Source organism: Peromyscus leucopus, chromosome 1, assembly GCF_004664715.2.
Source record: "Peromyscus leucopus breed LL Stock chromosome 1, UCI_PerLeu_2.1, whole genome shotgun sequence".
NCBI lineage: Eukaryota > Metazoa > Chordata > Mammalia > Rodentia > Cricetidae > Peromyscus > Peromyscus leucopus.
This window is the reverse complement of record NC_051063.1, coordinates 193,455,668-193,469,651: the sequence shown is the minus strand read 5'-3', so window position 1 is coordinate 193,469,651 and position 13,984 is coordinate 193,455,668. Positions and strand designations below refer to the sequence as shown.

At 40.8% G+C, this 13,984-nt stretch overlaps 1 protein-coding gene across 2 annotated transcripts in view; it reads right to left on the bottom strand.

Annotated features, from left to right (window-relative positions):
* LOC114685187 (zinc finger protein 431-like) overlaps positions 1 to 3,535 on the bottom strand; it is a 72,844-nt gene extending 69,309 nt beyond the window's left edge. For both annotated transcript variants that reach the window (XM_028859804.2, XM_028859802.1), the window contains exon 1: positions 2,945 to 3,535. In XM_028859804.2, coding sequence (XP_028715637.1) covers positions 2,945 to 2,971 — 27 coding nt within the window. In that variant the 5' untranslated portion in view covers positions 2,972 to 3,535. The remainder of the gene's footprint in view (positions 1 to 2,944) is intronic.
* Positions 3,536 to 13,984: the final 10,449 nt, after the last annotated feature.

Here is a 13,984-nt window from a genome sequence, read left to right as displayed (position 1 = left end):
TGATGAACTCAATTTTCGCAAAGGTCCCTCTTCTTTTGTATGAGCCCAATAAAAGCCACAGTGATTGGAGGACACCCATTAGCTCAAGACAGCCTGGAAGTCACATGACTGTCTTCTCAGCACTGGGCAGCAGAGGCAGGATTAGGTGTTCAAAGCAGTTCTCAACTTCATACCAGGAGGCAAGCTGAAGCTAGAGAAGACATTACTCTACATAGATATAAATAATCAATAGCACTTGAGAAAAGAAGCAATGATATTATTAATGACTGAAAAATATTGAAGAACAGAAACAAGTAGAAAATAAAGAAGCAATGCATTTAAAAAATGAAATTTTAAAAAAGATACCAATAATTGATGTTATAAAATGATAAATATAATTTATTCTTAAAATTAAAAACTTTACTATATTGTCATTGGAAAAGACTAGGCCCTATCATAAAGGATATGCCATTAATAAGAGATGGATCTAACTTTCCCATAGGCACATGATGGCTGCTGACATTAGTAACCAGGCACACAGGAAAAGTTACAGTCGAATGGAGTGTTCCTCACTTGTTTTTTGGTAATGTAACTGTGTCAAGCAGAAGTGAACATATCTGCATTGGAGTTCCCTAATTGGAAATTCAATATTCTTTGGCTCAAGTTAACAATCACAAACTGTATCCCACCAATCTGGTGTTCATTCACATGACATTGATTAAAAGATGCTGGGAAACTGTTAAATCACTCCTCATCCCATAATCAGGACCTTTTTCATAATGGTGACTCCAGCAGTTGATCAGATGTAGCAGGAATCTTAAAGGTACTTATTAATAAAATCAAACCTGAGGCCAGTTATTGGGGTGAACCCTGGAAGATCAGAGCCAGAACAAGCCACAGCTATCTCACCTTGCCAATTCCTCAGCTGGTCTTGCTTCCTCAGACTGGAAACTTCTGTGTCCTCATCCCAATGGCTCTCAGCTGAACTGCTGCTAGAAGCCTGAATGCTTAACCAGCCAAATGCTTCTAGTTTCTGGTCCTCACGCCTTATATATCTTTCTGCTTTCTACCACCACTCTCTAGGATTAAAGACTGGCTTTCTGGGATTAAAGGCGTGTCACCATGCTTGGCTTTTTCCAATGTGGCCTTTCTCACAGAGATTCAGAGGGATTTCTGTCTCTGGAAGGCTAGGATTAAAGGCGTGTGCTATCACTGCCTAACTAGTGGCTTTTCTGTTCTCTGACCGCAGATAAGTTTATTAAGGTACACGATATTTTGGGGAACACAATACCACCACTGCCCTATTTCCCCCTGCAGTGTACAAAATAAACTATTCCTCTTCATCTGATCTGAAGACAGAAGCCTAGCTCCACATGCAAATCCTTTTCCTGTGACTGCAAAGGAGAGTCGACTACATGAGTTATATGAGCAATTTTAAAACTCTGAGGTGGTACAGTCATTTAATTTAAAAATGTTGAAAGTGTAATACAGAGAACAGCAAGTTCATTGCCCAGGAGAGGAATAGGCTAGAATCAAGGCCACCTAAGTCAACATAGGAGAGCTTATCTCAGAAACATTTTTTCTAAAAGGCTGAAAATGCAGCTGTTCTAGATTTAATATGCCATCCAAGGGAGAAATGACTCCACACACTTACAAGATTAACAAAGAATCAACGAATCACTTTATTGATACTATGCATGGCTAATGCTCAAAGGGAAGACAGCCTAGACAGACTCTGCATCCCACATATCCTGTCATCCTTACTTTCTTTTGGGTTCATTGCTGCAAGCCACAGGAAAGTGCAATGGAATTCGGCTACTATGAGAAACACGATTACTTGGAAAGGTCAAGGACTTTTCTGAAGGTCAAGCCATGGCTTAAGAAGTCTTGGTGATATTTTAGCTTTTGTATATATATCAGCCAGTTCCTACAATGATTTTCTCGTATGCTATATATGCTTCTAAGAACTTCTATGCCTAGGATCCTAGGTGTAGCTTTGTTTCTTGTGCAAATGAAGCTCAAACCCTCCTTTCTATCAAAGCCCAAATGGCATTCAAGAGCAATTGACTCGGAACAAAAGGGTTTTTTTGCATACCAGGTGCAAAGTAGCTTTGAGACAGGTTTCCTGGCTCCCAGCAAAGTTACCCCACCCTGCCATTATATGTCAACACAGGAAAATAGAGGCTGTTTTATTTGAGTGACTTATAGATTCATTTACCTAACCATGTGTAAGATTGTAGTTTGAGCACAATTTATGATAGACTCGTAACGTTTCACCTAAACATTTATAAGAATATTTTGAGCACATAAATTCCCAGGCCTTATCTGACCCCACCTCCTCTATTCACTCCCCTTTTGGGTTGCAAATGTAGCTGGCTATCATGCCTCTGGTAGGGAGCTTGGAAGCTTATGTCTCCTAAGAACTGGTAAGACCTTGTATCATCAATTCTATTTCCATCAACTCTACTTTTCTGCATCACAGTTCAGCAGTGGAGTGCCACTTTGCACAGGAGATACTGTTTAAAAGCTTTACAGAATTAACCCCCGATGGATTCTAAACCTAAATGTGGAAAGTTCTAAGGGCAGTGCTTCTGAAAGATATGAGAGGGACCAGGGCTCTCTGAGTTCACCAAATCTGTATTCTATGGCGACAACATAAGCACTAAGGATGCTGGCATTTCACAGTGATGTCAGCACCAAGGTTATTTCAAAGCACAGCCCCACTCCCAATGCTCTGCACAGATGCAGCCGGCAGAGAAAGTTACACAGAGGCTGCCAGCTGGCCCAGGAATGGCAAAGACCACACAGGACCATGCAGAACTACACCACGTACTACCAGGCAAGAACATGCCCAACTCTTGAGTCTGGCCCCTGGTTCCCACCCAGCCAGGAGAGAACACACCACACTGGCTCCCATGACTCAATTGGCCACTCCTCCCAGTCTGGGGATAGGCCCCTCGCTCACCATGTCGTGGTTTTCCAGCTGGCCCATGCTCTCTGCTCAGCTCCCTGCAGCAGCACTCAGAGCACAGCACACAAAACCACTGGCGCCAGCTTCTCTTCAAAGCCGAGCCTGAAGCTGGTGACCGGAAGGACCCTGCACAAGTTCTGACTGGCAGGTCACCTGAAGGGCCTGATTGGCTAGTGAGACCTGAGTGACAAGAGCACCTCCCACTGTGTTTAAAGACACAGCACAATGATTTCTGACCCTGCCTTCCAACCCAGACCCAGACCTTTTTTGAACCAGCAGAGAGACATTTCAATAGCACCTGCCCCTGGCTCTAACAGCAGACCCTGTTCTCTTCCTGCCCTCCATAGGCCCTTCCCCTTCATCCTCCTGGACACAATGTGGGTAGCTAGCTTTTACAGCACACTATACTATGTGGAGTGGAGTGATTCCCTGTCACACAGGAGGATGGATACCCAGAATATTAACAACTAAAGAGAGATTTAAGCACACAAAAGGAGATCTTTGTTAGGTGGCTTCATGCTGAGTTCAGGTGAATTGAATGTACTTTTTACTTGCTTGTCACAGGGACTTCAGACAACCAGGAAAGAATAGAATTTAAATTATATGGGTGTTTTCCATGCATGTGTCAGTACACAGTACTTACAGATGCCAGAAGAAGGCTGGAGATGCCTGGGACTGGAGTTACAGCAAATTGTTAACTACCATGTGGATTCTAGATATGGACCTGGGTCCTCTGTAACAACAGCCAGTGCTCTTAATTGCTGAACCATCTCTCTAGCCCATCTTTTTATTTAAATTTTACTTCCATAAATTGTTAATTAAAAGATATTACATCCATTTTCCCTTTTGTCTCTTCATTCACTGCATTCCCAAATCCCTTCTAAATTCTTCCTTAAGTGTGGGTGAACTGTTATGCCCAGATCATGGGGATCGCCAAAAGACCACCATGAAGACTGAATCCTGCATGTAAAAGCAAAGAGCCTTTTTTTCAGGCTCTGGGGCTTGGTCCCTCCCTCCATCTGTCTGATGCAGTGGTGAGAGCAGAGAACCCCAAGGTCAGCTGGGGTGTTTTTTTTTTTTGTTTTTTTTTTTTTTATCATAGTAGGGGTTGGAGTGAGGGGATTTCCAGGGTTTAGGACCCTGACTGGCTGACAATTGTCTAGGGGTGTCTTGGTAAGAAGGAAAAATAGGTGTGTACTAGGCTCAAGGACATCTGGCCACCTTATCTAATGGTTGAAATGTTTCAGATGTTAGGTACTTCCCCATCCCTGAGTTGGTCCCTGGGTGGTGTTAGCTTATAACATTTTCTTGACTTAGCTTCTGTGACAGGCTTACTGGTAGGCAACACCTGGATCCATAAACTAATACCACCCAGGGATCCACCCAAGGATGGGCCTGCAACTAACTGAAAGTATCTGACATTCCAAACATTTCAACCATTACATAAGAAAAGATAAAATCAAGATCACCAAATGTCTGTGTAAGGTGTCAGGTCCCCTAGAACTGGAACTACAGACAGTTGTGAGCCACCATGAGGGTGCTAAGAAATTAATCCACATCTTCTGGAAAGATAGTCAGTGCTTGTAACCACTGAGCCATCTCCCCAGCTCTATCATTCAGTTGGTTAACTCTAATTTTAAATGATGGCTTTAGAACTGGAGACAGATTTTTTACTTCTCTCTCCTTGGTGATTGGAGCATTGATGTTGGTGTTTCCCTTTTAAACATCATTTTACTTAATATTTCAATTTTAATAGATTAAAGAATGAATGCCTACTAGATTAAATTAATAAATAAGTAGCTTTCCAGTAAGTAGTAAGTGCCTATCAACTTGATAAAAACAAATAACCTAATCTTACAATGTATTTAATGGCTCATATTATTTTATAAATTTTTCATCAGAAATAACTTCCAACCAGGTGTTGGTGGCACACGCCTTTAATCCTAGCACTCGGGAGGCAGAGGCAGGCAGATCTTTGTGAGTTTGAGGCCAGCCTGGTCTACAGAGCAAGATCCAGGAAAGGTGCAAAGCTGCACAGAGAAACCTGTCTTGAAAAAAAAAAAAAAGGAATAACTTCCAACCCTATGCTTCACTGTTTTCCATATTCTTTAACTTTATACAATAGGGAAGGTATTTTTCTTCAAATGTACATAAACTGGTACTGAAGTATTTGCTAAGAGTGTTTGAGATGTGTAGTTAAAGTATAAATTAAAAATTAGAACTTAAAAGTATAGAAATTTAATTGACTGGGAATTTCTGCTTATTAGTCAGGGTTCTCTAGAGTCACAGAACTTATGGAATAAATCTCTCTTTATCCATTTATTATCTATCTATCTATCTATCTATCTATCATCTATCTTTCTATCTATCTATCATCAATATCTGTGTGTATACACACAAACACACACACACACATACAAACACACACACACACACACACAAACACACATAGTGGTGTATTTGGGAGGACATGGAGGTATGAGAAGGGAGTGTGGGAATTTGTTGGAATGCCTTAGAGGCTGCAACCCTAAAATAGCAAGGTATGAATGGAAAGTTGATGAATCTAGTAGCTGCTCAGTCCCACTAGTCCTGACTGTGGGCCAGGCAGAACTGGAGAAAACTTCATCTACATGGGTGTCTCAGCTACTTTTATTATATGCTGGAATCCCAAGAAAAGAGGCTTCAATGCCAGGGAAAAAATGGATGTGCTGACAAGGCCAGTGAACGCAGACAAAGAAGTAATACATAATCTTCCTTTTTCTCTTGTCCTTCAAGCAGAAGGTGTGACCCAGATTAAAGGTGTGTCTTCTATCCTCAAAGTCTAGATTAAAGGTATGTGTTATCTAGCCTCAAGATCTGGATCAAAGGCATTTTGTCTTCTTGCCTCAACATCCAAATCACAATTGTGCCCTCCATTTCTGAATTATAGTTCATTCCTCTTGTATAATATTGTGGGACCAGCCTTAATATTATACATCCCAGGGGCTCAGGAGAGAGAACTACTAATGGCGAGGACTACTTTTGGGAAACAGAATCTCAGCACACAGAGCTCTATAGTCCACTTGCTTTAATTCCTCTGGCATAACATCCTATATAAACAGTTTTAGTTCTGTTCTCGTGCCTAGCTCCTTTCTTGCCTGATTTCTCTCCACTTATCTGCGGTCCCCTCTAGGTTCTATCTTAATTCCTTCATCTATTTCTGCCCGTCTTAGGTTCTCATCCATCTAGTTCTTTCCCATATCAGCTCCTCTTCCATCTCCTTCTCTCTCATCTGTTTCTTCCTCATCTTGTTCTTCACCATCTGGCTCTTCCTCATCTCCCATCTCTTTCCTCTAGTACTGTCTTCTAGCCCTTCAATCTAGTTCTTCCCCATCTCAGTTTGTTCCTCTCAAGTTCTTACCCATCTAGTTCTCCCATTCTCTTTTCTCTTCTCCATCCCCTTGTGCCCTGGGCGTCCTGGTATATATACACATACAAGCAGTAATCCCTTAGCAGTGCAAAGCCAGGCTATTAGGGTCAAATGGAGGGGTGATAAGAATCCAATGGAGGCAATAATTGTTAATTATCATTTGCAACCCAAAAGGGGAGTGACTAATGGGGAAATGAATTAACTAAAGGCTAAATTCAAGTAATATCTAAGAAGAGGACTCTTATGTGCTCAACTATAATCTTAAATGTGATTGGTAGAAAATGTTAAGAAGCTTTAAGTTGCTGGGCAGTGGTGGTGCACGCCTTTAATCCCAGCACTCAGGAGGCAGAGGCAGGCGGACCTCTGTGAGTTCGAGGCCAGCCTGGGCTACCAAGTGAGTTCCAGGAAAGGTGCAAAGCTACACAGAGAAACCCTGTCTTAAAAAAACCAAAAAAAAAAAAAAAAAAAAAAAAAAAAAAAAAAAAGAAGCTTTAAGTTGCTAGGTCAAAGGGAGAAAATAAAACTGTCTTCTTTTTTCCTGTGACTCATATCTGTCCAAGCTATCTGCCATTTTTCTGCAGGGTGGGGTAAAGTGTGCTCAGTCGCTAGGCAACCTGTTAGATGCCTCTGGTGATACTTAAAGGGAGATCTAGAACTAGAGGTAAGGTTTGAGAAAGGAGGAAGTAAGGCTTAATTGGCACATCCACCAGGCCTTCTCAAACAGGTACCCTGGATGCATAAGTCTGTTCTTAGAGAGTAGAGAAGTATCTCTGATAAGGTACTTTCCTCCATCTGGAGATGGACCTGGTCAGATGCTGTCAATGATGATAATTACAGGGAGGCCTGAACTGGGGTTCTGGCTGAGCATAGCTGTCAGCACAGCAAGTTATCTAACTATTCCTAGAAGTGGTTAGGTAAGGGTTAGTTAAAGGTCTATAAAGTTAGTAAGGCTGTAAGAAAGGAGGGACCGAGCTAAATTGTGTAAAGCTATTACTTAAGGTCCACCTGACCTAGGCGGTGTCTCTTTGTGGAATTTACCTTAAATCAGGAGACTTGCATGTGGACTATTATATTACTGCTAGTCCTTGAAAGTGTCTAAGAGAGATATCTGATTCCAGAGGAAGCCTTTCCTGAGGCTGTTCTCCAAATACCTTGGATGTTTATGTCCGGAGAGTGATCAATCCACAGTTAGCTCTTCTTAGGGAAAAGTCAATTGGGAAAACTATGAAGGCACACATGATTTTCATAACAGAATACAGCTGATATATAATAAGCCAAGTACCACCTAAAGCTCCTTGGAATTTGGCTTCCTCTAGCGGAATTCTTTGATCCCTCCAGGTAGTGACTTTGCCATAACCAGCTGAGTTCTTAAGATATATTCCTGCGGCCTGCAGCACATTCCAGATATAGTCAAATTGACAACCAAGAATAGTGATCACAATCCACCCTTTGTCAACTTAACACACAATCATATCTCCTTATGCCATGATTAATTTCCAAATGAAAAACAGTAACCAGGTATAGTTATGCCTAAACCAAACATAACTATTCCACATAAAATTGCAAATGCATTATATATTTAGAATAATGGCAATGTTCCATGAGGGATATCTTTCTAGTATCTCAAACTTACATCTGATAAGAAATGATATTTTCTTAATTGATGTTGCAACATATGATAAAGAAATTGACAAAACATACAAATATCTGTAAAAATGAATTATTAACAAAATACAACAGAAACACACATGTCAGTTATAATCCTCATTTCTGTAACTGGTCACATGGCCTTAGATGGTATGTAGAACTACATTCCTCCATTACACATTCTGTATTTCTTCTACTCTCTGAAAGCACTTCAGCAGGTCTTGGTTCTTTCCCTGGAGAAGTGACACAAACCTTCATTCTTGATGGGTCTGTGCCCTTTGTCATCCTTCCTGGATTTGATTGTTGTAGTGAAAGGACCAAGCAAATGCCATAACAGGCTGCTCAGTCTTCTCTCAGAGATTAAGCCTCAATTTAGTTTCCTGAGACTTGACCAAGCAGTTTCTGGGAAGGCTATGAGGTAATCCTTGCAGTAGCTCCCTTTCTGCACATACTCTGACTGTTCAATGTTCAGCTAGTTGTTTACTGCCTGGGACTCCTCACCAACTAAGAACTATGTTCGTGGGTCAATGTGAATGTGTGAGGCCAGCCAGCCTTCATGGCAGCTCAAGGACTGAGCCTGGGTCACTGAGTCAGCCCCCACAGTCAGTAAGTGACAGGCTAGCCAGCCTCCACAGCAGCTCAAGGACACAACCTGGGACTTGTCCAGGCCTGCCCAAAAATGATAACTATAACCCCCAACCAGTAAATTCAAAGGTTATATACCCTCACCCAATAATATGATACAAAGGCTTGTACCATCATGCTTACAGTTTTTCCCTTTCAAAACTCCTCATTATGAGAGCTCAGATCTGCTGTCAGAGTATTGGACATGGACCAAGCCCAGGCTTGCTTGTTATCAAGCAAGTGTTTTGAAATAAATCCCAGCTCTGTGGTAGGGGTCTTGCTTGGGGACTCTTGCAATGCAGGCACAACAGTAGTTTCCCATTAACTTTAATCATGGGGCACAGTAGCAATAAGAGATGCCCTAAAGGATCTCATGCATTTCAGAAATAGTCCTTTTTACCTACATTGTGGAGAAGCAATACAATTTCCATATGGTAATCTGGATATATCACCCTTCTTGATGATGTTATGCCTTTTTTAGTCTGTTGTTTTAAGGGCATCTGAAGTGCAAAATGACCAGGGGGAAGTCTGAGCTTTCATTTCAATGCAAAGTTTGTTGTGCCTCCTGCCAGGAGCACACCTTCTTCTGAACCAAAACTTCTAGGCCAGCAAAACTTAGAGTTGCAGAAACAGACCAAGAAATAATTCAAGCCACATAACTGTCACCCATATTCAGAGGGTGTAGTTTGGTTCCATGCAGGCTCCCCAGCTGTCAGTCTAGTGTCCATGAGCTGCCACTAGCTTGTGTCAGCTATCTCTGGTTTTTCCCATCATGATCCTGAACACCCTTGCTCCTATAAGCCTCCCTCTCTCTTCAACTAAATTCCATGATCTTAGCTAACTGGTTGGTTGTGGGTCTCTGCATCTGCTTCAATCAGTCACAGGATGTAGATGCTAGGATGAAAATTAGGGTAGACATCAATCTGAGTGTGGGGGAAGGCTAGTTCAAGCACCCTCTCCACCATTGCTATGAGTCTCAATAAGACAATCTTGTTATTTCATGGAGTTTTCTCTAGCTGCAGATTTCTTCCCATCCCCTTAGTGGTATACTCTGTCAAGATATCTCTATTATTGTTCTCTGTGTTTGAAGTTGAGGTGTGCTTCTTATTTGCAGCAGAAGGACAGATCCTGGTTTCACACCCATTCTGTTAGCAAGTGTCTTTTTATGGTAGAAGTGAGTCCACTGGTAATTAAGGTATATTAATGATCAGTGTTTGTTAATTCCTGTTATGCTTTTCATGGTAGTATGTGTGTGTTTTCTTTCTTCAGGATTTGCTGGTATGAGGTTATCTATTGCCTGTGTTTTGATGGTTGTAGCTAACTTCCTTGGGTTAGAGTTTTCCTTCTAGTACTTTCTGTAGGGTTGGATTTGTGAACATATACTATTTAAATCTGGTTTTGTCATGGAATATCTTGTTTTCTCCATCTGTGGTAATTGAAAGCTTTGCTGGTATAGTAGACTGTGCTGGAATCCATGGTCTCTTAGTATCTGCAGAACATCTGTCCAGGACCTTCTGGCTTTCAGAGTTTCCATTGAAAAGTTGGGTGTAATACTGATAGGTCTGCCTTTGTATGTTACTTGATCTTTTTCCTTTGCTGCTCTTAACATTCTTTATTCTGTATATCTAGTCTTTTGACTGTTATGTGGTGAGGTGATTTTTGGGTTTTTTGGTGTGGTCCAGTCTATTTGGTGTTCTGTATGATTCTTCTCTCTTCATAGTCATGTCTTTCTTTAAGTTGGGAAAGTTTTCTTCTATGATTTTGTTGAATGTATTTTCTGTGCTTTGAGCTAGAATTCTGGTCCTTCTTCTATCCTTATTATTTTTAGGTTTGGTATTTTCATGGTGTCTCAGATTTCCTGGATGGTTTTGTTAAAAATTTGGTGGATTTAACATTTTCTTTCACTGATGAATCTATTTCTTCTATTGTATCCTCAACTCCTAAGATTCTCTTTTCCATTTCTTGTATTCTGTTGGTAGCTTGCCTCTGTAGTTTCTGTTTGTTTACTCAGATTTTCCTTTAGTCACTGGATGAGAGTTCTATCATGACACCTGGAAAATACCTAGATGTCCTTCCATTGAAGAATGGATAAATAAAATGTGGTACATATACACAATGGAGTACTACTCAGCAGAGAAAAACAATGACATCATGAGGTTTGCAGGCAAATGAATGGAACTAGAAAAAAGATCATCCTGAGTGAGGCAACGCAGACTCAGAAAGACAAACATGGTATGTACTCACTCATAAATGGATACTAGATGTAAAGCAAAGGATAACCAGACTGCAACTCACAGCTCCAGGGAGGCTACCTAGTAAAGAGCACCCTAAGAAAGACACAGGGATCACCCAACGACAGAGAAATGGGTGAGATCTACATGATCAAACTAGATGTGAGGGGGGGGGTAATGGAGAGCAATAAATGAAGACCCTGTCTTTTATTCTAGCACTCACTAGGCAGAGATACATATGAACCTCTGTGAGTTCAAAGTCACCCTGGAATATATGATATAGATTCAGTCTAGGAAAGAAACAGAGCCAGGCAGTAGTGGCACACAGCTTTAATTCTAGTACTTGGGAAGCATACACACCTTTAATGCTTGGCAGAGAAAGGGATATAAGGTGTGATGAGACAGGAGATAAAAATTTTCTTGACTGAATTTTATATGTATATGTATACATATAAAATTATCTAAAACAATTATAAGAAAAATATATTGTTTTCCTTAATTCTTGAACAAATTGGAGTCCTAAAAAGAAAATCCTTTCCAGATGTTCCAATTAAATGGATTTAAAAAGAAAGCTGGTGTAGCTATCATAATACTGAAAAAAAATGGACTTATAATTATAACCCCCCCCCCCAAATATTTACAGTGTTGAAACAGGCTACATGGCCATGTGCTCCAGAGACTAGGGATTTGTATTAAAGCACTCCAAGTATCAATCACACATTTTTCTGAGACTGCATATCTTAAACCAATAAAATATCAGTTCTTTTTTTTCCCCCAGACAGGGTTTCTCTGTGTAGCTTTGTGCCTTTCCTGGAACTCACTTGGTAATCCAGGCTGGCCTTGAATTTACAAAGATCCACCTGCCTCTGCCACCCAAGTGCTGGGATTAAAAGCGTGTACCACTACTGCCTGGCCTAAAATATCAGTTTTTTTTTTTTTTTTTTATTAATATCAGTTCTTTTAGGTAGGGCCACACCATTTTATCCAGTTCTATTTTGGTCAAACAAGTGTAACTACTGTATATTGGTTTCATGGTAAGTTCAGTTTTCTTATCCCGATTCTTGGTTCCCTGTTCTGCAGATGCAAGAAATGGCCAGTCAGAACATTTAATAATAATCTAAAATTGATTACCTGACTACTTGTTTCTTTTTTTAAAGAAATTTTTTATTCATTTTACATACCAATCACAAAGGCCTGTCATCCCTCTTCCCATCCCCCATTCCCTCCTACAAGAAGGTAAGGTCTCCATGGGGAGTCAGATTACCTCACTACTTATTTCTAATGTGAACTATGGTCAAAGGAGGAAAGCTTGCATGCTCTTTCTTGTCCATCCCTTTCTGTGCCAGGTCTCCACCTGTTTTAAAGTTGGTCAGTGAACTCAATTCTTACACAGGTCCCTCTTCATTTTTAAGTTTGCAATAAAATCCAGAGAATTGGAGGACACTCATTCACTGATCCTTCCTTCTCACTGACCAGTTAAGGTCCAGCCTTAAAGCAGTTGCAGGACTTTCTTTCCAGCATTGGGCAACAGAAGAAGCATTAGGTTTTCAAAGCAAGTTTCAACTGCATAGTGTGAGGCAAGCTTAAGCTACAGGAGACATTGTTCTGAACAGAAATAAATAAACAACAGCACTTGAGAAAAATGGAAAGACTTTTTTTTGGAAAGACTTTTTTTTCCACATTTATTTATTTATTTATTTTTAAAGATTTATTTATTTATTATGTTTACAGTGTTCTGTTTGCATGTATTCCTGCCTGCCAGAGGAGGGAGCCAGATCTCATTACAGATGGTTGTGAGCCACCTTGTGGTTGCTGGGACTTGAACTCAGGAACTCTGGAAGAACAGTCAGTGCTCTTAACCTCTGAGCCATCTCTCCAGCCCCACATTTATTTATTTATTTATTTATTTATTTATTTATTTATTTATTTATTTTGGTCATATTGTTTTTTTCCTTTTATTTTATTTTACAACACCATTCAGTTCTACATATCAGCCACGGGTTCCCCTGTTCTCCCCCCTCCCACACCCTCCCCTTAACCCCAGCTCACCCTCCATGCCCACCTCCTCCAGGGCAAAGCCTTCCCCGAGGACCGCAATCAACCTGGTAGACTCAGCCCACGCAGGTCCAGTCCCCTCCTCCCAAACTGAGCCAAGCGTCCCTGCATAAGCTCCAGGTTTCAAACGGCCAACTTATGCAATGAGCACAGGACTCAGTCCCACTGCCTAGTTGCCTCCCAAATAGATCAAGCCAATCAACTGTCTCTCCTATTCAGAGGGCCTGATCCAGCTGGGGGCCCCTCAGCCTTTGGTTCATAGTTCATGTGTTTCCATTCGTTTGGCTATCTTTTTTTCAATAATTGAGTAAAACCGAAATTTATTATAAGCCACAGTGGTCCTAGGGACCTCCATGCTATATATATATATGGTTCTATGGGTTGTGCTCTGATTGTTCTTTATTTTATATCTAGAATCCACTTATGAGTGAGGACATACCATGACTGACTTTCTGGGTTTGGGTTACCTCACTCAGGATGGTTTTTTCTAGTTCCATCCATTTGCCTGCAAATTTCATGCTTTCATTGTTTTTCTCTGCTGAGTATTGTGTATATGTACCACAATTTTTTCATCCATTCTTCCATTGATGGGCATCTAGGTTGTTTCCAGGTTCTGGCTATTACAAATAGTGTTGCTATGAACATAGCTGAGCATGTATCTTTATGGTATTAATCAGCATTCCTTGGGTATATGCCCAAGAGTGGGATGGCTGGGTCTTGAGGTAGTTCGATTTCTAATTTTCTGAGAAACGGCCATACTGATTTCCACAGTGGTTGTACAAGCTTACATTCCCCGCAACAGTGGAGGAGTGTTCCCTTTGTTCCACATCCTCTCCAACATTGACTGTCATTGGTGTTTTTGATTGTAGCCATTCTGACAGGTGTAAGGTGGTATCTCAGAGTCGTTTTGATTTGCATTTCTCTGATGATTAAGGATGTTGAGCATTTCTTTAAATGTCTTTCAGCCATTTGTGATTCTTGTTTTGTGAATTCTCTGTTTAGCTCTTTAGCCCATTTTTTAAATTGGACTGTTCAGTATTTTGATGTCTAGTTTCTTGAGTTCTTTAT